This window comes from Pantherophis guttatus, chromosome 8 (assembly GCF_059756535.1).
Source record: "Pantherophis guttatus breed Tessera chromosome 8, ASM5975653v1, whole genome shotgun sequence".
Taxonomy (NCBI): domain Eukaryota; kingdom Metazoa; phylum Chordata; class Lepidosauria; order Squamata; family Colubridae; genus Pantherophis; species Pantherophis guttatus.
The window spans coordinates 44682983-44706082 of NC_142070.1; the positions used below are offsets into that span (position 1 = coordinate 44682983).

General features: G+C 37.8%; 2 protein-coding genes across 7 annotated transcripts in view; one reads left to right on the forward strand and one right to left on the reverse strand.

Annotated features, from left to right (window-relative positions):
- Positions 1-110: 110 nt before the first annotated feature.
- Positions 111-22406, forward strand: CENPU (centromere protein U). Of its 3 annotated transcripts, XM_087874678.1 has the most exons (13): positions 266-426; positions 2009-2060; positions 3564-3681; positions 6423-6564; positions 7725-7794; positions 11343-11412; positions 11628-11727; positions 12368-12446; positions 13013-13060; positions 14800-14861; positions 17491-17641; positions 18047-18083; positions 21900-22406. In XM_087874678.1, exons 2-13 carry the CDS (start codon positions 2016-2018, stop codon positions 21902-21904), a joined length of 927 nt encoding a protein of 308 aa, XP_087730804.1. In that variant the 5' UTR covers positions 266-426; positions 2009-2015; the 3' UTR covers positions 21905-22406. The 3 variants fall into 3 exon arrangements, with proteins under 3 accessions (XP_087730803.1, XP_087730804.1, XP_060542759.2); XM_087874677.1 differs by lacking the exon at positions 18047-18083 and having other exon boundaries at positions 111-426; XM_060686776.2 differs by lacking the exons at positions 266-426; positions 18047-18083 and adding an exon at positions 886-908.
- Positions 1561-23100, reverse strand: part of PRIMPOL (primase and DNA directed polymerase) — a 42370-nt gene continuing 20830 nt past the window's right edge. Inside the window, exons 14-16 of one of the 4 annotated variants that reach the window (XR_009621196.2) lie at positions 22659-22925; positions 13887-13963; positions 12288-12817 (exon numbers count right to left, since the gene is read on the reverse strand). Coding sequence is in view for 3 of the 4 variants with exons in the window: in XM_034401283.2 (XP_034257174.2) it covers positions 21320-21451; positions 22593-22925 (465 nt within the window). In the remaining variant the exon portion in view is untranslated. Of the gene's footprint in view, positions 1919-12287; positions 12818-13886; positions 13964-20945; positions 22926-23100 lie in introns of those variants that run through there. The other 3 variants (XM_060686773.2, XM_034401283.2, XM_034401284.3) reach the window with 3 other exon arrangements.

Genomic DNA, 23100 nt, shown 5'->3' on the forward strand with positions numbered 1-23100 from the left:
CTTCCTTTATTCTTGCGGCTATGCGTGGTAAAAAGGGTTAAGCTTTAAAAATTTAACTCACAAGACAATGGACTAAACTATCTCCTAAAGAAAATAGGGGGTATCCCTTCAGGGGGAAAAAAAAGTCTACTATTAACTTTCTTTCTCCCCTCTTTGCGAACTGTGAAATTTTATATAGAATAGTGAGAAGTAATTTACAGGTGTCATAAGGAACGGCTTTAGCTCAATTTCCCCCCCTCCCTTCCGAGTACGCAATGGGACGTGCTGGCAGTAAGTTTTGAGTTTTGGCGCGGAAAAAAAGCAGTTTGCAGCCAGGAAGTTGAGCCTGCGCGTTTTTTTTTTCTCCCACTCTCTCCCTCACGGTTTATTTTCCCCCTCACGAGACGGGGCGGTTTGGAACCTTAGGAAGGAGTGCGCGAGCCACAGGTGAGCGGGGGGGGGAGGGGCAGGAGGTCTCCCGACTCCTGCCGTAGCATTTCGGGAAGTTCAGAGCTGTTTAAGGATTATCCATAAATATTTATTTCTCAAATAAACTTGCTTATTTGTTCCCCATGACTATCATTAAGCGTTGTACCTTATGATTCTTGACGAATATATCTTTTCTTTTATGTACACCGAGACAAATTCCTTGTGTGTCCAATCACACTTGGCCAATAAAGAATTCTATTCTATTCAAATTTAAGAACCCCCAATCTCCTCACAGAGGAGTCAATGGTACTTGGGAGACGGAGGCGAGGGGCCGTGCCTGCTTTTCATTGATTTGATTTGATTCCTCTTCTGTTTATTTTATAAGTCATGCAAGGCGGTGACCATATTTAATATTCCTCCCTCCTATTTTCTCCACAACATCAACAACCCTGTGAGGTGGATTGAGCGGAAACAAAGTGACCGGCCCAAAGTCACCCAGGGTTTGTTTGTTTTTCCATGCCTAGGGCTGCTGGGATACCGTGGAACTCACAGTCGCCTGCTTCCTAGGCCAGCACATTTTAAACCACTAGATCAGGGGTCTCCAATCTTGGCAACTTTAAGCCTGGTGGACTTCAACTCCCAGAATTCCCCAGCCAGCTTTGCTGGCTGGGGAATTCTGGGAATTGAAGTCCACCAGGCTTAAAGTTGCCAAGATTGGAGACCCCTGCACTAGATCAAACTGGCTCCTTCTAGGGTTGTTTCAGGAGCCCTTGATGGTAGGGGAAGCCATCTATTTAGGCTTCTGGGATGGTGGGGCTTTCCTCCTCTTGCTTTTCTTGGTTCAGGGAGAGAGGTGGGTCAATTCAAAGCAAAATCCCTACTTTAACTGAGTCCACCCCACGCCTTTGAAGTTTAGGTGAAAATCATCTGGGTTGGTGCCTTGGGAATGCATGCTTCTCTTTCTTTTTCCATTAAAGGGTTTGAATGGGTATAGGTAAGAATAGGGCACCTGGCCTAGCCTTTTGCCCGGCCAGGCTTAAATTAGAGGTTGCTTTGGACATAGCCAAGTTAATTTGGGAGCTTGCTTTTGGACAAGGTTAAAGCCTGGAATAAAGATTTTATAGTGATACAATTTGAAGATTCATGAATATATTTATTTTTATTTATTTATTTATTTTATTTTGTCAAGCACATATTAGATAACATACGTAAGTATAAACATGATTTGAATACATGAAATGGATACAAATAAAAGGAACATTAGGACAGGGACGATAGGCACAGTAGTGTGCTTATGTGCCCTTACAGACCTCTTAGGAATGGGGTGAGGTCAACACTAGACAGTCTAAGATTAAAATTTTGGGGGTTTTGGAATGAAACCACAGAGTCAGATAGTGCATTCCAGGCATTGACCACTCTGTTGCTGAAGTCATATTTTCTTCAATCGAGTTTGGAGCGATTTATTTTAAATTTGTATCTATTGTGTGTTCCTGTATTGTTGTGGTTGAAGCTGAAGTAGTCATTGACAGGTAGGACATGTAAAAGAAGAAAAGAGGGTTAATTCCATTTAAGCTTATTTTCCTCTTGTTTGTTTCTCTAGTAACAAGATGTCAAAGAGAAAAGCAACAAAAAATTTCAAAAAGAAATTGGCAGTAAGTGGCATTTTGTTTTAAAGTGTGAATAGCTATTTACCTCTTCTTTTTAATGCAGAATGTTGAATTGATTTGGGTGTATAAATTCTATAAAGTTTATTTAATTCTTGAGCCATTTAGTTTTGCTATGACCTTTTAAACATAATACATTAGATCATAAATTTTTATGCCGTAGTTGAAGTAGGGCTGTTCGCTACTTAGTACTCTATCTTCAAATTGGAATGTGAATATTTGCAATCACATGTCTTTCTGGGATTATACAGCAGCTATAGAAAACTCTATGGTTTTTTTAAATAATTAAATAATTAAATAATTTCCAATAATTTTATTAGGGATTATATTAAACAAGTGAAACTTGTACAACTACAAAATAATATTAAAGAAAATTAAAAAGCTCTATGATTTCAGGAATAGATACAGCAGCTTTAAAATATTAGTAGGTGCTGTGTGCATAGCTCTAGATGGTAGTACTACATATAGCCCTGATAATTTTTTCTTAATTTAATTTGCATTTATTACTTATTTGTAATAACCTCTTAAATATTTAACTTTCTGAAGAGCTTAGATAATGTGTTTTTTAACATTGCCATGCTAATCCATAGGTGCATGGAGCTTTTGAAATCCATGACTTTAATTAACATCTTTTGTTTTGGATGGGGCTAAATTACCCCAGACAGACCCAGTGCACAACTTGTGAGTTCTCCTAGATTTGCAACGACTACTCAAAGAGCAGGTGACAGTAGTGGCTATGAGAGTCTTTGTGCAACTTTGGGTTGTGTGCCAGCAGGTCCTTTCCTGGTTTGGAAGTTCCTGTGTTTAGTCACTCAAGCCCTGGTCATCTCACACTTGGATTCTTGCAATATGCTGTACATGGAGCTATTTGAAGAGTATTTGGAAGCTACAGCTGGCACAGAATGCATTCTTGTAAACAATTCTTGGGGACCCTAGGGTGGCCTGTATCACCAGTTGCCAGTTTGCTTCTAGGTTCAGTTCAAGATGTTGGTTATCACTTTAAAGCCCTTCATGGCATGGATCCAGGTTGCCTAAAAAAACCATCTTACCCCAATGGGATTGTCTCACCCACCTGTTCCAATAGAAGGGGAATGTTGCAAACCCTATCAATCAAGGAATTCTGACTGCAGCCAGGAAAAGCCTTTTCTGCTGTGGTTCCTAGCCTTTGTAACATCATGACCTCTGAGGTGAGATCCAAATCCACCCTTTTGGCCTTCCAAAAGGATTTCTAGACTTGGCTGTGCTAACTGGCATTGAGGCCCAATGGGGGCACATCATTCTTGAGGTGGTTAACAGACCATGATAAGACACACACACCCCATGCATCCTGCTGCCTTCTCTCCATCTTTGTGAATGTTAAGCTAATTTAATATTACTATTGGTTTGATGCTTTCATGTTTTAATCATTTTTTAAATAATTGCCTAGAGTTGCCTGCAGATGAAATGGGTAGCATATAATTTGAATAAATAAATAATCTGCTTTCCTTGCAGGGATGTCAGGCCAAGCAGGCCTCTCATGGTAAATTGTTTTCATCTGAGGAGCCTGATATCTCAAGAATTTTGAAAATTCCGGGAACCGGGCTAACAGAGGAAACTGATGACTTATTTGGTTAGTTATTGTCTATAACATTTTAAAGACGTTCCTACATAGTTATTAGAATTGTCTGCTTTCTGATTGGCACATCTGGTAGCCATCTGCACTCTGAATTATTATTTTTGTTTACTGATGTTGGATTTTATATTTACTGTAAGTGACCAGGAGTTATGCTGAGCTGGTAATATAAAAATAATTGTAATAAATAAATATTAATAAGATATTGTTCTCAACCTCAATTTGTAGATAGTAATTGTTCTGGAATGTATTGAGTAAATGCAGAATAAAAATATGATTGTGTCACATTTCCAATAAGCAAGTTAAATAAATACAAATATACATACATGTATATTATAATGTCTAGTATATTTTTATAAATATACTTATTTAATTGTATGGATACAGAAAGATCAGCTATAGAGTCCTACTAAGATAGCTACAGCATCTGGATTAGCTTTAGCATTAATAAACAATTGAATAATAAAATAAATTCATGTGTTTTACAACAGAATTTTAAATAATATATCCAAATGTTTCACAACTCAAGAAAGAAAAACCCCGACTCCATTTTCATAGAGAAAGGTACTTTTACTGAGTATGAACTGAATGCAACCAAAGAAAAGCAAGGTCTGATGCAATAGGTCCGAAAATCACATATAGAAAGCATCCTCAAAACTCTCCCCCCAAGGGTCCAGTCTGGATTATCCAATCCACATCCCCTCAAGGTGTCATGTGGGGTGCAGCTTCAGATGGCTCCATTGTTCTGGTATTCCAGGACGGTTGACCTTGACTGGTTATCAACACGCCTTCCAGCTGCAGAGAAAACTTTCTCCAATTCACTCCCTGTTATGAGACATCACCACCAGCTCGCTTCCCCCCTCCCAACTACCCAGACAGCTCCCCCCTCCCCCCATTACAATGGCAGCCGTAGCAAGCAAGCAATATAGAAGCAGAGGCTAACATTCGGCCCTCTTGCAGAAGAGACGTTAGTCCTAGAAAGAGAACAGAATAAAGGGAATATAGAAAATCACATAAACAGGTAACATATGTATAGTCCCGTAACTAAGGTTTATCAGGATATTTGGAATAAAACAATTGCAGCTGCCTCGGAGCTCTAACATTTCGCTCATTTACCCATTCAGATTGAGCTCATGGGAAATGTTTCCAGACCACCAAGTACTGCACCTTCCCTTGATGTTTCCTAGAGTCCAATATCTCTTTAATCTCAAAATGCTGTTCTCCTTCGATGAGTATGGGGACAGGAGAAGGTTCTTGGTCCTGACGCAGGGGGGAAGTATGCTCGGGTTTCAATAAACTAACGTGAAACACAGGATGAAGTCGCTGGACAAGGTTAGGTCCCCTTTTGCCTGAGCTCTGGTAACTACTGGAGCAGCCAGCTGTTTCGAGGGGACAACCGGGCAAATCACTTTCACCTGAGCACTATTGTATTGAGGTAGTCTCAAAAGAGCATCTGCCATAAAATTCTTTCCCCCAGGAAGGTAGCGCAGAGAGAAATTAAAGCGGTTAAAGTGTTGGGCCCAGCGGTCTTGCTTAGGTGACAACTTCCGGGGCATTTTTAGGGCCTCTAAGTTTTTGTGATCAGTCCACACCTCAAAAGGGTGCTTCGCCCCTTCCAGGAAGTGCCTCCATGTTAGCAGCAAACAGCGAAAGCCTCCTTCTCCCAGATACCCCATTTCCTCTCGGTTTCAGATAATTTCCGAGAGGCATAGGCACAGAGTTGTAAATTTCCCTTGGCATTGGCTTGAAGTAACACTGCCCCAACAGCCACATCGCTGGCGTCGGTCTGGACGACAAACGGGGCCTCCATGTCAGGGTGTTTAAGGACTGGTTCAGCGGCAAACAGTCGTTTCAGTTTTTCAAAGGCCGCCTGGCATTCCATAGTCCACTCGAGAGGCTGGGAAGGTTTTGGCTTCGCCTCTCCCTTTGTTTTCAGGAGGTTAGTAATCGGTAAGGCAATCTTAGCGAACGAGGGGATGAACTGTCGATAGAAGTTACAAAGCCCAGGAACATCTCTCCCTTTTGAAAACTTTGTTGGCTATAAACAGCTCTAGTTTCTGGAATTCTTGTGTGAATGCAGGACTGAATAGCAATTTCCTGAACCTATTCCCTTCCCTTATGCAATTCCATAGTCCCGGTTCACAGAAACAGGCATGGCAGATACCACCTTTTTTTGTTATTGTTGCTTAAATTTATTTGCCACCCATCGCGCCTTGAGACTATCCTCTGTAAAATGTTCATATTAGCAATACTTTTTACTGATAAAGTTTTTGTTTGCTTTAATCCAGCACACACTCTGGGTCCAAGTTTTGTAAGGACTTGCACATTTCATTAGCATAAACATTTTCGTCCATTAATTTGTCCTACTCTTAAATCCTTCCAGCTAAACCAGGTATATTACACCGAGGGATAAAAATTCTATTCTCACTTTCACATGACCAGCATTGCTACTGGCTCAATGTCTAGTGGACCAAACTAGGTTAGAACTCTAGAATAATTAAGGTGGGATATCAACCTTTCATGGTAACTTGTTCTGTGTGATTGCTTCAAGGAACTATAGTTACCGAACTCTTTTATACAAGGCTTATTGCATCTGGGTGTTTTTTCATTACTCTTCCTAATATCTTCCTCTTGAATAAAATTGTTTCATCCATTTCACACAAAAACGATTGTTTTGAGATTTTCTGTTGTGAAAAATTATTAAATTATTATAAGTAATTAGTACTTTTTCATCCTAGATCATCCTTTACATAGTACTGCTCTGTCTGTGTATGAAGAGGGAGAAGAGGCTGATAATGGGAACGATCAGTATTTAACAATCAATGAGTCTACCAGCAGTTCCTCTGATCCAGAGCCCCCAAAGAAAAATACAAAGAAAAGGTATTCCAAAAATAAGTTCAAAACATTATTTTGTGTGTAATATTTTCTCTGGATCAATTTTCTATGTGTACATGAATACATTAGTATATTCAGCCCTGTTAACTTAATCTAGTTACATAACTTCATTGAAACTATGTCATCCAAATAAAGAAGGGATATTTTGAGCACATCCAATACTTCAATCTAAAATTTCTAGTAAAGTACAAATATCAGTTAAAGAATCAGGTATATTCTTTATTTTTGGTGCTTTTGGTGCTTTTGAATCAGCTTCGAGTTTGGTCTCCACATAGCTAAGACTTCTTAGCAACATGTTTTCTTTATAATCGTTGCTTCTCTGTATGTTCCAAATGTATTGCTTTTTCTTTAAAACATTTGTTGTTATACTTTTCAAGTATGACAGGGTCCAAGTTTTGTAAGGGCTTGCACATCTTTCATTAGCATAAATATTTTCTTAAATTTCAGTTGATATATTTGTCCATGAAACTGAAAGTATGTTGTTAGACAAAGATTGATAAGGATCACGATTCTGGGTATTTCAATCTTGGTGTACTTGATTAGGTCCAGTGTGCTGTCATGGTTTCTTTTTGCTAGGTTTGAGTCTATAAAGAGTGCTGTAATATCAAATGAGGCCATGATTTCATCTTCATCTATGGTCAGGTCTTTAATCCTTTGGAGGCACTATAAGGATTTGATAGAGAGTTTACTTCCTTCTGTGAAGTGTACAAGTTCATTTGTTAGTTATTTGGCAATGTTGTAGATTGGTGTTCCTGGTAAGGATATAATTGGCTGGAAAGGTATGTCTGCCAGTTGAGTCTAATTGCCATGTAATCCAACCTTTACCATTCATAATGTACTTCTATACTTGCTTGTTCAATACAACTAAACAATCCCTGACGAATGCACATTTGTGGCCATATTTTCTTTTTTCAGTATGACATATGTACCATTGAATTTCCATACTTTAACAATACTAATTATGTTGCTTACTCCTTGCTATTTTTAACTGTAAATCTTTATCTGGCAATAATATAAGAATCTCTTTGGCCCATCAGTGAAATTATTTAGTCAATATAATACTGCAAAAAAGATTCTAACAAGTTTCCATGCCAGTGTTTAAAATTCCATGACAAAATATACGGTAACATTTTTATATTTACCAGAAAAGCTAACACTCTGAAAACAATAGTGAGAACTGAAGATTCAGAAGAGGAACCTTCAGTAAAGAACATGGTAAGTAAAAGATTTAGATAATACTTTTTCCATTTTATTGGTGGTAAAATACAATCTATTATAGGCAGATTTTTTGAAACATATAAATATTTACATTTATATAAATATTTACAATAATTTTCAATGGTACATAATTGGATAACATTTAAAATTATATGACTCAAAACCACAAGCAAAACTGATTTCATCATTTTAAGTTGAAATTTCTTGTAATTTGTTATTTTGGTAATTAAGTTTTTCTTAAATATACTCACTTTTTTATTCTCAAAAATCTGGTAGATGCCCTGCAGTGAAATATTATCTATAATGTCATTTGTTGACTGTATGTGGTATTATGTACCATTTCCTTACAGTCTATCTCTTTTTTTAATGTTCACTTATCCTGATAGTCCTAATCTCAATGGTCTCATATTTTTCCTGAATCAAAAAACAGAATAACAGAATTGGAAGGGACCTTGGAGGTCTTATAGTCCAACCCCCTGCTTAGGCAGGAAACCCTACATCACTTCAGACAAATCCAATATCTTCTTTAAAACTTCCAGTGTTGGACCATTCACAACTTCTGGAGGCAAGTTGTTCCACTGATTAGTAAATTAAACTAAGAAATTTCTCCTTAGTTTTAGGTTGCTTCTCTCCTTGATTAGTTTCCACCCATTGCTTCTTGTCCTACCCTCAGATGCTTTGGAGAATAGCTTGACTCCCTCTTTTTTGTGGCAGCCCTGAGATATTGGAACACTGCTATCATGTCTCCCCTGGTCCTTCTTTTCATTAAACTAGACATAACCCAGTTCCTGCAGCCGTTCTTCATATGTTTTAGTCTCCAGTCCCCTAATCATCTTTGTTGCTCTTCTCTGCACTCTTTCTAGAGTCTCCACATCATTTTTACATCGTGGCAACCAAAACTGGATGCAGTATTCCAAGTGTGGCCTTATCAAAAATTATAAAGTGGTATTAACACTTCACGTGATCTTGATTCTATCCCTCTGTTTATGCAGCCTAGAACTGTGTTGGCTTTTTTGGCAGCTGCTTCACACTGCTGGCTCATATTTAAATGGTTGTCCACTAGGACTTCAAGATCCCTCTCACAGTTACTACTATTGAGTGAGGTACCACATATACTGTACCTATGCATTTTGTTTTTCTTCCCTAAATGTAGAACCTTACTTTTTTCACCATTGAATTTCATTTTGTTAAGATAGCGCCCAATGTTCAAGTCTGTCAAGATCCTTCTGTATCTTAAGCCTATCTTCTGGAGTGTTGGCTATTCCTGCTAGCTTGGTGTTGTCTGCAAATTTGATGAGTTCCCCATCTATCCCGTCGTCCAAATCATTGAGGAAGGTGTTGAAGAGTACTGAATCTAAACAGAGTCTTGGGGTACCCCACTGCATACTTCCCTCCATGTAGATGCAGTTCCGTTGAGGACTACACATTGAATGCGGTTGGTCAGCCAGTTACGAATCCATCTGGTAGTGATGCTGTCACATTTTTCTATTTTATTTAGTAGTAGGTTATGGTCTACTTTATCAAATGCCTCAGAGCATTCCTCTGGTCCACTAATTTTGTCACTTTGTCCAAGAATGCAATAAGATTAGTCTGGCATGATCTGTTTTTGAGAAACCCATGTTGGCTTTTGGTTATTACTTTGTTTGCTTCTAGGTGTTCGCTGATTCATTGATTATCTTTTCCAGAATCTTCCCTGGTATTGAGGTCAGGCTGATAGGTCTGTAGTTTCCTGGATCTATTTTTTTCCCTTTTTTAAAGATGGGACCTACATCAGCTCTTTTCCAGTCCTCTGGCAGTTACCCGGTGCTCCAGGATCTTTGAAAGATATAGTTCAGTGGTTCTGAGATCTTGTCTGCCAGTTCTTTCAGAATCTTGGGGTGTAATCCATCTGGTCTTGGTGATTTGAACTTGTCTAGATGGTGCACACTTACCATTTTCTTCCCTATTTTAACTTGTGTTCTTAATCTGTTTTTTGTGCTTTTTTGCCCCTTTGTGTAAAGACAGTTGCAAAGAACGAGTTAAGTAGTTCTGCTTTCTCCCTATGTTTGTCACCTTCTGTCCACTTTCTCCCAGCAATGGACCAATTGTTTCCTTGACTTTTTTCTTGTTTTTAACATGTTGGAAGAAGCTTTTTTGGTTATTTTTTTACTTTTTCTGTTATTGTTTATCCATGAATGATAAAATAGTTTTTATGAGCTGATAGCCATAGGTCTTTAATTATGAATCTGAATTGAATTATGAGTTGTAACTTTGTTACAGTGTCTATCGTACAAGTGTCATTAGTAATAATGTAATTAGTATTTAGTATGCTATGTAATCAGTATGCTATTGTATAGGTTACTTACGTTTATGTGCTGAATGGAGATAAGTACTTTAAAAAGTTCAGTTTGATTATAATGAATTGTAAGCACTGATAACATGAAGTTCCTGTTATATCATTAATTTCTTCTGCCTGATTTTCTGCATATTTTGTACACATTTCATATAACTTGAAGAGTTTTTCTTATACTAATAGAAATTGACTGCATTAGTGAATATGTAAAAATGATTAAAATAATTCCGAAATAATTTTCAACACGTCAATAAAATTTACATACATTACAGAAATCTTCAAACTGTATGATCAGTAAGAAATACTTGAAAGATATATTAAAAGCAATATATATTAAAAGATATATTAAAAGCAATTTATAATTTGTATACATTTATAATTTATACAAATTATAAATTCTATTTTAAATACCATTAGTTGAAAAACAATTTAGTTTTCCAGCATGTTTTTTTTAGCAATCTGGCAGATAATATGAAAAAACTGGGTCTTGCAACATTTTACATATCCCAGGAAAATAATATTTGTTAGCAGCTAATTGATTTAGGAAATCACGTTGATTAAAAAATAGACAAAACAAAGATTCTTGAAGAATCCTTTAATATTATTTTAGTAATATGTCTTTACCTTTATTTCAGCATATGAATTCCTAATAATTACCATTATATAATTATATATAATTTCTTAGAAACTTTATACTTTCTAGGAGAAGCCTTATGTAATTTATTTTAATGTTTTGTTAATATATCTTTAAATGTTTTTTATAAAAAAATAGTCTTTGTCACATATCAGTTATAAAACTATTATAGAAATGAAGCAAAGCACATACTTCAGGCTGATTATTAAAAACCATATTATCATTAAAAGAGTCCACTAGTTGTAAAAAAAAAATTGTTTTCAATTTATTTTTGCTGCAGTGCAGCTATAGAGTATTCAAAGTTAATGGGGTGTTGTTGCAAAGAAGTATATAAGTGTACTCTGATAGTGTATTCCTTGAATTTACTATAGGTGTTATGAGAATTTACTAAAATTTTAAGCGGTGTACATCTAGATAAAGTTTATAGTTTGACTAAGTTTGACAAAGTTTATTGAAAATGAAATAACACAGGTATGTTGGCTTGAGTTCCAAGCTTGGTAACCCAGCTACTAATATCCAACACATTTCAATAACATAGGTTGCTATCAACTAATATATTCCTTAACTTTGATCCAATAGATACCCAAGAAAAAGACTCAATCCCATGTAAATAAGAATGTTTTACCAGAAAAGGAGACAAACTGTCCAGGTAAATCATTTTTCCTTTCTCCACAGCATTAGAATGGTTTGTCACTTCTGTGTTTAGTACCAGACCTGCTGATCTTGATTTTTATAGTAACTGAGTAAAATTGTAGGATTTAGCATTTCATATGCATCAATTTAAATTGTGTATCTTTGAGAAGCTTAGATAGGCTTGGGCCCATAATAACCAAATGTATTAATACTGTTTTTCACTTCATTTAGTTTCAAAAAAAGTTCCAAAGCAGCCAACAAAAGTTACCAGATGTGTTACCAAGGAAAAAGTTGTTTTGAAGGAGTTTGAAAAGATAACAACAGAATACAAGTAAGCATTTTTTCTTATGATTGAGAATTTCCTTATGACTGAAAATTTTGCTATGATATTAAATGTAATTTATAATTCAATCTGCTTTTTTACTTTTTAAAATTGGAATTGGTGCTGTTGGACTGTTTGGAGATATTGTAAAAGCATAATAAAAGAATTACTTTGTTTTAAATAATAGCTTTTTTCTGAAAAAATATGCATCATAGAAAATTGTCAGATTTAAGATAATAATTTTTATCATCACCTGGATGCTCAGCAGGGTTTAAGCAGGCTTGGGCCTCGTCACTACTTTGATAGGAGACTGCCAAAGAATATCAGGACTGCATGAAAGCTGGGAAATTTGGGGAAAAAAAATCCCAGAAGGCAGCAGCAGTTACGTGATATCAGAATTATTGTAGGAAACATGTTGACTAGCAGCAAAAATGCAAACCCAAGAATGATAATTGAAAACTTTTTAGCATTTTAAGTTATGATAATATTTTTAAACAGGAAAATGTTAGGTATGTGGCATTGCTGTCTTATGTATCAACCATTAGTAGGATAAAATACAGTGACAAGAATTTTCACCTCTTCATGTACAAATTAATTTAATGTGTTCATTTAAGTATAGATTTATCATATATTGTGTATATTGTTTCAGAGAAGAAGTGGAACAAGAGAAATATAAAAATGTTATTGATAAATTTCATGCCAGGCTCAAAGACCAATTCACCGACATTGTACGTACAGGTTTTGATTGGGAAAATAATGTATTTTGCAAATGTTACGGGGGTAATTAATCACCAAAATAACCTACATATTCTTTAGAAGAAATTAAATGTATCTGGGAGAGGGGACAAGTAGAGTGCTAAGGAATTTTATACAGCAGGGCATTGGGCATGGAAACAGTCCATGATGTAAACTGGTGCAGGATATGTGTAGGTTAGAATAATAAATTGAAAATTTGGAAAGCATCCAGAAAGGAGAAAAACTAGGCAATGAAAAAAGTCAGTTGCAATTTTTTTCTTTTTGAATTACCCACACTTATCTTCTGCTCCTATACATTATATCCAGCCGGGTCCTATCACTTTAATTCCCGTTTATATAAAATCTGAAAAAGGATAAAATTAGATATGTATATGTAAAAATCCAAAAACATTTAAAATTATTATTTCTTGAATTAAATAAGCTTTTTAAATTCTGGTTATTAGAAAATGTGAATTTTACTAATTTAAATATCTTGTATTTATTGTAATTATTTACTAAGAAGTTATGCCATATCTTTAATTTTGAATGTTTTAACTAGTCTGCAGATGCTGAGAAACTGAAAAATACAAAACTGAATCAAACAAAGGTAAACTAGCCGGTGTATTGTCTTTTAAACTGTATAGATTTTCTTCCAAAAGATTAAAACTAGCTTTTAGTGGACAATATTTAAAGAAATAGGATGTAATAATAATATAAAATTTCATTAATTCAAATTAGGAGCTAGAATAGAAAACATTCTGTCTGTGAGTGACAAATATAAATTGAAGGTTTTATGCATACTAAGTTCTATATATGTATACAGGTAGTCCTTGACTTATGATCACAATTGAACCCAAAGTGTCTGTTGCTAAGTGAGACATTTGTTAAGTAGTTTTGCCCGATTTTATGACCTTTCTTGCCACAGTTAAGTGAATCGCTGCAATTGTTAGTAACAGCTTGTTAAGTGAATCTGGCTTCCCTATTGACTTTGCTTGCCAGAAGGTTGTAAAAGTGATCACATGACCCCGGCACACTGTAGCCATTTCTAAATGTGAGTCAATTGCCAAGCATCTTAATTTTGATCGTGTGATAGCAATAGCGTCTAGACTTATATACCGCTTCATAGTGCTTTACAGCCCTCTCTAAGGAGTTTAAGTCAGCATATTGCCCCCAAGAATTTGGGTCGTCTTTTTACCAAACTCGGAATGATGGAAGGCTGAGTCCACCTTAAGCTGGTGAGTTTCGAACTGCCAAACCTCTGGCAGCTAGCAGTTAGCAGAATTAGCCTACAATACTTCATTGTAACCACTGTGCTACCACGGCTCTTGGATAAGTGTGTGAAAAACAGTCATTAAGTCACTTTTTTCAGTGCCATTATAACTTCAAATGGTCAATAAATGAGTTGTTGTAGGTTGAGGACTACCTGTACTTACGTGTTGTAAAATTCTGTTGACTCCAGAAAGAGATATTTTTCACCCAATGGTCACACTTAGGTTTTGAAATATTCTAGCTAGAAAAAAAACATTTAGTGTTTATCAATAATCTTTCTCAGTTTCAGTGCGAATATTTTGAGGAATACTACTATTAGTGATTTTTAATAAAGTTGATCAATTTAACTGTCGCTATCTATGGCTTTGCCTTTGTATTCTGTGTTAAGCACAATGTGCATTTTATTACATTTAGAACTATGTACATGTAGGTTGCAATCTTATTATTAGACAGGATATAAATATTTTAAATAAATAATCTCATCCTCATTAAATAAGCAGTTAAATTATAGATGAAGGGATTTTCAGTGGTAAGGCTACCTGCAGTTGATTGAGGAAGAGTATTGAAATTACGTTCCAAATATTTCTTGCTTCTTCACAAGATTCTAAATTGGATTAAATTTTATAATAAGCAGTATGTCTATATAGGTAGTCCTTGACATACGACTGTAATGAATCCTGCCCATCACAGTCGTAAAGCATGACTGATCCAATTTTACAAACTTTTTTGCAGGTGTAAAGTGAACCAGTGGTTTACTATGGGTGCAGTTTTGCTGAAAACTAAAAATAAATGCAGTTTTTGGCAAAATCGTTTAAAAACATGATCACTTGATCAGGGGATGCTGAAAATGGCTGTAAACGTGGGCTGGTTACTGAGCTCCCGAAGTGCAGTCACATGACTGCGAGGAACCATCGGAACGTAGAATTCGCATCATAAGAACCCTTAAGTAGGTCTGCTGAAACTTTTAATGTATGACTAAGTGACCAGTCGTAAGTCAAGAATTGCCTGTAAAGAAGTAATGGCAGTGATAAAGTATTAAGGATTTTCATACTTAATATTTATTTTCTGGCATTACAGATCATCAGAAAGACAAATAAGACAAGACAACGTTTAATAGAAATTAAAGGAGAACTATTTAGGTATGTTGTAATAACTTTGCAATTAAGTTTTAGATAGTTATCACTGAATCCTAAAATCCTGCTTTGTGCCAATCCAGTGATATATTCATTTTTCCCTGACCCAGTACGGATATCAGTACTGATAGTTTTGCTAAAAATATATACTTAAAGTTCCAACTGACTGATATTTATTTCAGATGTCCTATAGCAACTATGCTGCTCCAAATCAAATGCATCAGAGAACGGAAGCTATACATTTAGGAATATGGTAAAGATTTTTTCAAAACTAAAAGAGGAGCATTAACTAAATTCCAGATGCTTCCTCCAAATAAGTTTCAAACGGAATCTGGCAAGATTCATTCCTTTCCATTGCAATATTATTTCTAGATTTTTTTCCATTATTTTTTAAGTATAAAATAACAATATTTATCTAAGAATATATTTACTTTATTAACCCGCTTTTTGAAATAGGTAAGTAGTTGGCATCTTTTAACCTCAATCATTCCTAAACCAGGCACCTGGTTTGTGGGGTGCCACAAGGGTCGGTCCTCTCGCCTCTCCTGTTCAACATTTATGTGAAGCCGCTGGGCGAGATCATCCGTGCTTTTGGGGTGCAGTTCCATCTGTACCTGATGACACCCAGCTGTACATCTCCACCCCAGACCACCCCAACGATGCCCTTGAAGTGATGTCCCGGTGCCTGAAGGATGGGGAGGAACAGGCTCCGACTCAACCCTTCCAAGACTGAGTGGCTGTGGTTGCCGGCGTCCCGATATAGTCAGCTAGTGCCATCGCTGACTATTGGGGGTGAGACATTGGCCCCCACGGAGAGGGCGCGTAACTTGGGTGTCCTCCTGAATGCACGGCTGTCTTTAGAAGAGCATTGATGGCTGTGGCCAGGGGGACTTTCTATCAGGTTCGCCTGATACGCCAGTTGCGCCCCTTTCTGGATCGGGACTCCTTATGCATGGTCACTCATGCCCTCGTCACTTCCTGCCTGGACTACTGCAACGTTCTCTACATGGGGCTCCCCTTGAGGAGCACTCGGAGGCTCAACTGGTGCAGAATGCGGCCGCGCGGGTACTTATGGGGGCAACATGGCACTCCCATGTGACACCTCTCCTGCACGAGCTGCATTGGCTTCCAGTGGTCTTCCGGGTGCGCTTCAAGGTATTGTTCTCATCTTCAAAGCGCTCCATGGCTTAGGGCCCGGTTATTTACGAGACCACCTTCTGCCACCGATAACCTCCCATCGGCCAATACGTTCCCACAGAGAGGGCCTCCTCAGGGTGCCGTCGGTCAGGCAATGTCGGCTGGCGACCCCCCAGGGAAGAGCCTTCTCTGTGGGGGCATCCGCCCTCTGGAATGAGCTACCCCCAGGGATACGACTGATCCCGGACCTCCGGACCTTCCGCCGGGCCCTGAAGACTTTTTTATTTCAGCAAGCTGGGCTGGGTTAAAAAAAAAAAAAATTAATTGGTGAATTTTATGGGTAAGGGGTTTTAAATTGGGGGAAGCCAAAGATAAATTTAATTTTGTTTTATACTATTTTAATGTTTATATTGCACGTTTTTTAATTTTGGCTGTTCACCGCCCCGAGTCCTTCGGGAGAGGGGGCGGTATAAAAATTAATTAAATAAATAAATAATAGGTCTATGCAGCATTTTGCATATTGACTAGAGAATCTATCAGATTGCTCCTATCAGAATTCTGAGAGTTGAAGCCTACATATCTTGAATTTGCCAAGAACCCTAGATTATCCCTTAAACTATAATCATAATAATCTTCCTAAATGCATGTTGAAATTAGCGTGTGCTGCAAACTCTTGCTGTGATTTTGACTGGATGAAAAATGAAACTGAAGACTAATTTCATATAGCAGAGATACTGCTTACAAGTATCTGTGCCATAACATTGAAAACAAAAGACTAGTGAATCATAAGCAGTATTTTCTTTTCTTTTTGCTTTCAAAAATTAACACAAACATAAAAATAATTCTCAGAGAGATAAATAGGGGCCGCGTTGGCTCACGTGGTAAGACACTGGGCCTGCGCACCGCTGAGGTCGGCAGTTCAGCAGTTTGATTCCTGTGAGCGAATAAACTACAGAAGGGACAAGAAAGGAGCCTCCCCCGATTGCCTACTGGCATTCAGGTGTCCCATGGGTAAAGATAACACTGAAATTCATTTCACAGCGGCAGGCAGCCACCTCAGTGATCCCTGGCTAACACATGCCATATGCTAAATAAATAAATAAAGTTCAAATTCCACACATGCACCCAAATAACTGAAATTGCACTGCTAAAATATGAAATCTCACACTGCAAAAGACCCAAAACCTCTGTCCTGCCCTTCCAGTGTCACCAAGACAGTCCTATGTTTTTCAACTAATAAAGAGGAAAAAAAATGAGTACCAAAGAATTGCCACCCTGGCTTATGAAGTGGGTTTCCAATTAGATTTCATATTGATGCAGTAACAGTTGATGCACCCCCTTATTTTTTTCAGGTCTGAATCAAGAACCGATTACCCTCTTGCTGTGTGATAGTTTAGCTTATCGCTCTTGCTCCTTTAGATTCAGTTATGTAAACAGTTTTCTGTAAAATAAAAGGAAATCTTATCAAAATATAATGCTCAACATTTATTTTTGCTAGAAATGAACCAGAACTGAAGAAACTAAAGAAAGAACACAGCAAACTAAAAGAAAAAATATCCTGTCTCAAGAACGCAGTTCAGTTTATCAAAGATTTAAAGAGTCTTCAGCAAATGAAGGATGAAAAGGAAAACTTGCAAGAAAAATTAAGAGTAAGTAACAATTTAATGGTTTAGCATACTGAAAGAAGCACAGCTGTAGCTACTGCTTCTTATCTTTTAAATGCTAACCCTTGCATATTTGAGATAACACAAATACACATAATTGTATAGTTCCTAGGAGATGCAGTTTTTTCAGACATTCAGGGTGTGCTGCAACAGAAAAAGATAGTAAGCAGTGCCATGATTCTCTATCCCTGGCATCATTTTCAAGTACATATAGTACTCAGCCTATATAATTTTTTCCCCCAGACTGTTCAAAGTTACAGTGGCACTGAAAAAAATGGACTTAACAATTATCCTAGTTCTGGTTGTTGCAGTGCCCCCACAGGTGCCCAATTCATGACTGACATTGCAGTGAGCCACTCACAAAATTGCCATTTGCAATTTATCCTGCAGGCTTCAGACAAGCAAAGTCAATGGAGAAGTCAGCAGGGTAAGTCACAAGTTACCCCAATTAAGTTGCTCCCCACTGTAGTTTTCTCCCAAAGAGAAGGGATCTCATACTCAGTAGCACCCCTTGCCCATCTGCACTCCACATCACAGCTCCTCCATAGCCTCAAGTGACCCACTCATGGCCCCTGACGCACCTGTGTTCCCTGGCACCACCCACAGTAAGCCCTTATGGCACCTTTTCCTGGGACACCCACTTCTGCTTAATGACCCATGTGTCCTGGGATTGATGTCACCCTTTATAACTGCATCGCTTAGCAACGGTAATTTTTATTCCAATTGCCATTATAGCCCAAGAACTATCTATCTGAAAAAAATAACCTTTTTTAGTGTAAATGGTACACATTTCACTATTCAGTATTGAAATTTATGCACTGCTTCATATACGTCTGATAATATCCTTATGGGAGTATATAATACTGATATAATCCTATGTGATGCTGAAATAGGGTTTTAACGTTTTAATTTTTAAATGTTTTTATAATTTAATTTAATTTAATTTAATTTCCAATTTATATACCGCCCTTCTCCCTGAGGACTCAGGGCGGTGTACAGCCAAGATAAAAAACACAGAATACAAATATTAAAAAAACATTTAAAAATATATATAAATTTTGGCCCGAAAGTTAAAAAATCACAGACTGATTAAAAGAATTTAAAAATTTCTTCTTAAGCCAACCCGGCTTGCTGGAAAAGATGGGTTTTCAGGGAACGACGGAAGGCATTGAGGTCATGGATTCTCCTTATCTCCGGGGGCAACTGATTCCAGAGGGTGGGAGCCCCCACCGAGAAGGCCCTCCCCCTGGGGGTCACCAGCCTACATTGTTTGGCTGATGGCACCCTAAGGAGGCCCTCTCTGTGGGAGCGCACGGGTCGATGGGAGGTCGTCGGTAGCAGCAGGCAGTCTCGCAGATAGCTAGGCCCTATGCCATGGAGCGCTTTAAAGGTGATAACCAACACCTTGAAGCGCACCCAGAAGACCACCGGGAGCCAGTGCAGCTCGCACAGGAGCGGTGTTACATGGGAGCGCCATGTTGCTCCCATCACTACCCGCGCTGCTGCATTCTGGACCAGCTGGAGCCTCCGGGTGCTCTTCAAGGGGAGCCCCATGTAGAGAGCATTGCAGTAGTCAAGGCGAGAGGTGACGAGGGCGTGAGTGACTGCACAAGGAATCCCGATCGAGAAAGGGCCGCAACTGGCGAATCAGGCAAACCTGATAAAAGGTCCCCCTGGTAACAGCCGTCAGATGCTCCTCCAAAGACAGCTGCCTATCCAGGAGGACTCCCAGATTGCGAGCCCTTTCAGTGGGGGCCAAAGACTCACCCCCAATAGTCAGTGATGGAGTCAACTGACTATATCGGGATGCCGGGAGCCACAGCCATTCAGTCTTGGAAGGGTTGAGCTCGAGCCTGTTCCTCCCCATCCAGATCCGTACAGCCTCCAGGCACTGGGACATCACTTCAAGGGCATCGTTGGGCTGGCCTGGGGTGGAGATGTACAGCTGGGTGTCAACAGCGTACTGGTGGTATCTCACCCCAAAGCCACGGATGATCTCACCCAGCGGCTTCACATAAATGTTGAACAGAAGGGGCGAGAGGACCGATCCCTGTGGCACTCCACAGATGAGAGGCCTCGAGGTCGACCTCTGCCCCCCTGCCAACACAAACTGCGACCGGTCGGAGAGAAAGGAGGAGAACCACCGCAACACAGTGCCTCCCACTCCCAACTCTCCCAGCCTGTGCAGCATGATACCATGGTCGATGGTATCAAAAGCCGCTGAGAGATCTAATAGGACCAGAACAGAGGAACAACCCCTGTCCCGAGCCCTCCAGAGATCATCCACCAACGCGACCAATGCCGTTTCCGTGCTGTGCCCAGACCTGAAACCCGACTGGAACGGATCTAGATAGGATGTTTCCTCCAGGAATTGCGGAAACTGTTGCGCGACCACACTCTCAACAACCTTCACAATGAAGCGAAGGTTGGAGACAGGACGATAGTTAGCCAATATTGCCGGATCCAGGGACGGCTTCCTGAGGAGAGGCCTCACCACCGCCTCTTTCAAGGCAGCGGGGAAGTTTCCCTCACTCAACGAAGCATTAATGGTTTTTTCCTTCTTTTTCTTTTTTCTTAAATGCACTGTAAGCTGCCGTGTCTGAATTAATAATAATAACAATAACAACAACAACAACAACAACAATCCCGATTGTAATTGGAGCCCTTGGAGCAATACCCAAAGGGCTACCCCGCTATTTAGAAATTCTAAATTTGCCGGACTTGAACATTTTGACTCTACAAAAAACCACCTTACTCGGAACAACTTACATCCTCCGACGATACCTTAACAGTTCCTAGGTCCTTGGTTAAGACTCGAGCTGCTGAGCTATTAACCAGCCTCAAAGGCTGTGAATCTCACTAAAGATTAAATAATAATAATAATAATAATAACAACAACAACAACAACAACAATAATAATTAATTATATTATTGTAATTATTATATTATTATAATTATTAATATTATTAATAATAATTAATAATAAAAGCAAGTGGCATATTGATTATTTTTGTGGTTAGCTTTTAAATTTTATCAATCTTAGATAAATTTAAAATTCATCTCATTTCATTTGAGTACAATAATGCTTTCATAGATCAAGTGCAGTACTTTTTATTTCTGGTGTGTAAATCTCAGATTAAGTGCAGTTTTATGTTAGTTTAGGTTCCTTAAAAATAGTTGCTGAGGAATTAAACATTATTAACCTGGCCAGAAATCCCAGTTTAGCCAGTTCAGATAAGTCCTACAGACATGGGGAATATTGATATATCCAATAAAGTGTACAAGTATAAACAAGGCAGATAATTTTTATTAAAACAATAAACATTCTGGTAAAGGTCTTAAGCTCTGTGCAGGATGATATTTGTATTCCCCTGAAACTAAGAATGCAACAAACCTTGTAATGGCTCCAGAGTTCCCAGATTCAAGTATACTTCAATACTGAATTAAAAGAAAAAAACTTCCTGAATAAAATATAGTCTTGCATATTTTGATAAAGCTTTCTTTTCAGACATGCATGAAAGAACATGTCAGAGATGGCCCATAAACACAATTGCAATATGGGCAGGATATCAACCTTCATCACAAAAACAGCATGGATATTAATCATAAACCCATATATCTTAACTGTCAAGACTGATTTGTTAACTACAAGGGCAAAGGAAATTAAAACAGTCTTGACTTGTGGCAACTGCCTGCACAAGTCCATGCTGTTTTCTTGGTATCAGTTTTGGAAGTGGTTTCTCCTCTTGTTGGGCTGAAAGAGAATGGCCCAAAATCAGCCAGTTGGCTTCGTGCCTAAAGCAAGACTAGGATTCATAATCTCCTGAGCTAAGGCCTGAGTCTTAACTAGTACATCAAACTGGCTCTCCAAAAACTTTTACAGGTTTTCAAATCCAGATCAGAATATTCCCCCAAATAACAGAGGAGATAAACATAAGTAAAATTACAAAGAATGAAAATAAAAGACAGAGAACAAGAAAGAAATGACCATCAAGGAGAAGAGGAACGGGCCTAGAAGTACTAACAGAAATGACAGGGCATTAAGATGATATTAGGAGTATATGCAAAGGATTGTAGAGCTGTATCAGTACGACTTGCAATGGGAAAGCTTGCAAGAGACTTGCAAGAGGTGACTTCAGAAAGCGAGTAGTAAACTAGGTCCAAACATTAAGAATTTCTAACACAGGCTTATTATTTTACAAATTTATAAACTAAGTTTGTTTTTTCTCTTTCTGTTCCATAGTATAGCATTTCCAGCCTTCCTGCACTTCTGATGGAGTCACGAAGAATTTTAGGAGCAGAAAGTCACTTACAAAATATCAACACAAAATTACAGGAGAGTTTGGAATTGCAAAAAACCAACTAAGTATTCATACTATAAATTATATAAAACAGACCATTGAATCATAAATACAGTATTTTAATAGATTTACTTTGTGTGAGAGAGCAAGTGATCTTTGACCTATCATGAAAGTAGACTTTCCAACAGAAAAATAATCTTGCTATTATTTAGTTGCAATAATGTTTCATCTGGCAAGGCACATGTAGCTGCATGTTGAGTACATATATGCTGCTTTCCAAGAAAGAAGAAAGAAGATGGTTGTTGAGAAATTAAAACTAAAAGTGCTTAAAACTAAAACTAAAAATTAAACGTGCAGGCTTTTAATTGTCTAAATATATCACATTACTATTTATGTACTTGGATTACTTTTTACATATTTTGGCAATTCAATAAAATCCTTTTCCTAAATCCTAAATGTCATCTTTATAACACCTAGTTGCTTCTAAGCTCTAGTTGTCTTTATTCTTCATCCACAGTAAACATAAGTAAAATTTATTATATGCAAAGTACCAGAGTAGTTTTAGAGAAATAATCAAGTTAACTTTTTGCTGGGTTTTCAGTATTGACAAATTTATCTGCTGATGTGATACTTACTTCATCCACAAGACTTTTATAACTTTCATTTCTTTCTTTTACTTCATAATTTCTTAAAACACTTACTAGGAGCTCATCAGGTATTTCATCCATAGTACAGTTCCTCTGGGTATGAAAAATATCAGTAGCTTCAATTAGTTCCACATCTTCAGAAGCTTCCAAAAGGCAGGCGTCAAACTCATGATCCCATTCAACATTTGAACTTTTCTTGTTTAGCTTGCTATTTTCTTGCACTGAAGTAAAAGGTATGCTGTCCAATAAGCCTGTAGTATCAACTGTATTTGCTCTTTCTTCAGTGTTATTTTCACCTATTGTACCTATATATTCTTCATCCTTTAAAGAGCAAACATCAAAATTTAGTGTTTTAGATTATACTTTTCTGGTGAGATTGCCATATAGAATACCAATTACATACGACTAAACCTACCCCCAAAGTTCTAGGCTTGTCTAGCTCTGAACAACAGAACACTGCTGGGAGGGTATTTAGGATTCGGGTGGGTGGATGGAT

Bases quoted from the DNA above. Each gene is read 5' to 3' on its own strand.
- CENPU (XM_087874677.1), top strand. From the start codon at position 2,016: ATGTCAAAGAGAAAAGCAACAAAAAATTTCAAAAAGAAATTGGCA. The intron at 2,061-3,563 runs GTAAGTGGCATT...CTTTCCTTGCAG, and splicing joins ATTTCAAAAAGAAATTGGCA to GGATGTCAGGCCAAGCAGGC. The intron at 11,728-12,367 runs GTAAGCATTTTT...ATATTGTTTCAG, and splicing joins AAGATAACAACAGAATACAA to AGAAGAAGTGGAACAAGAGA.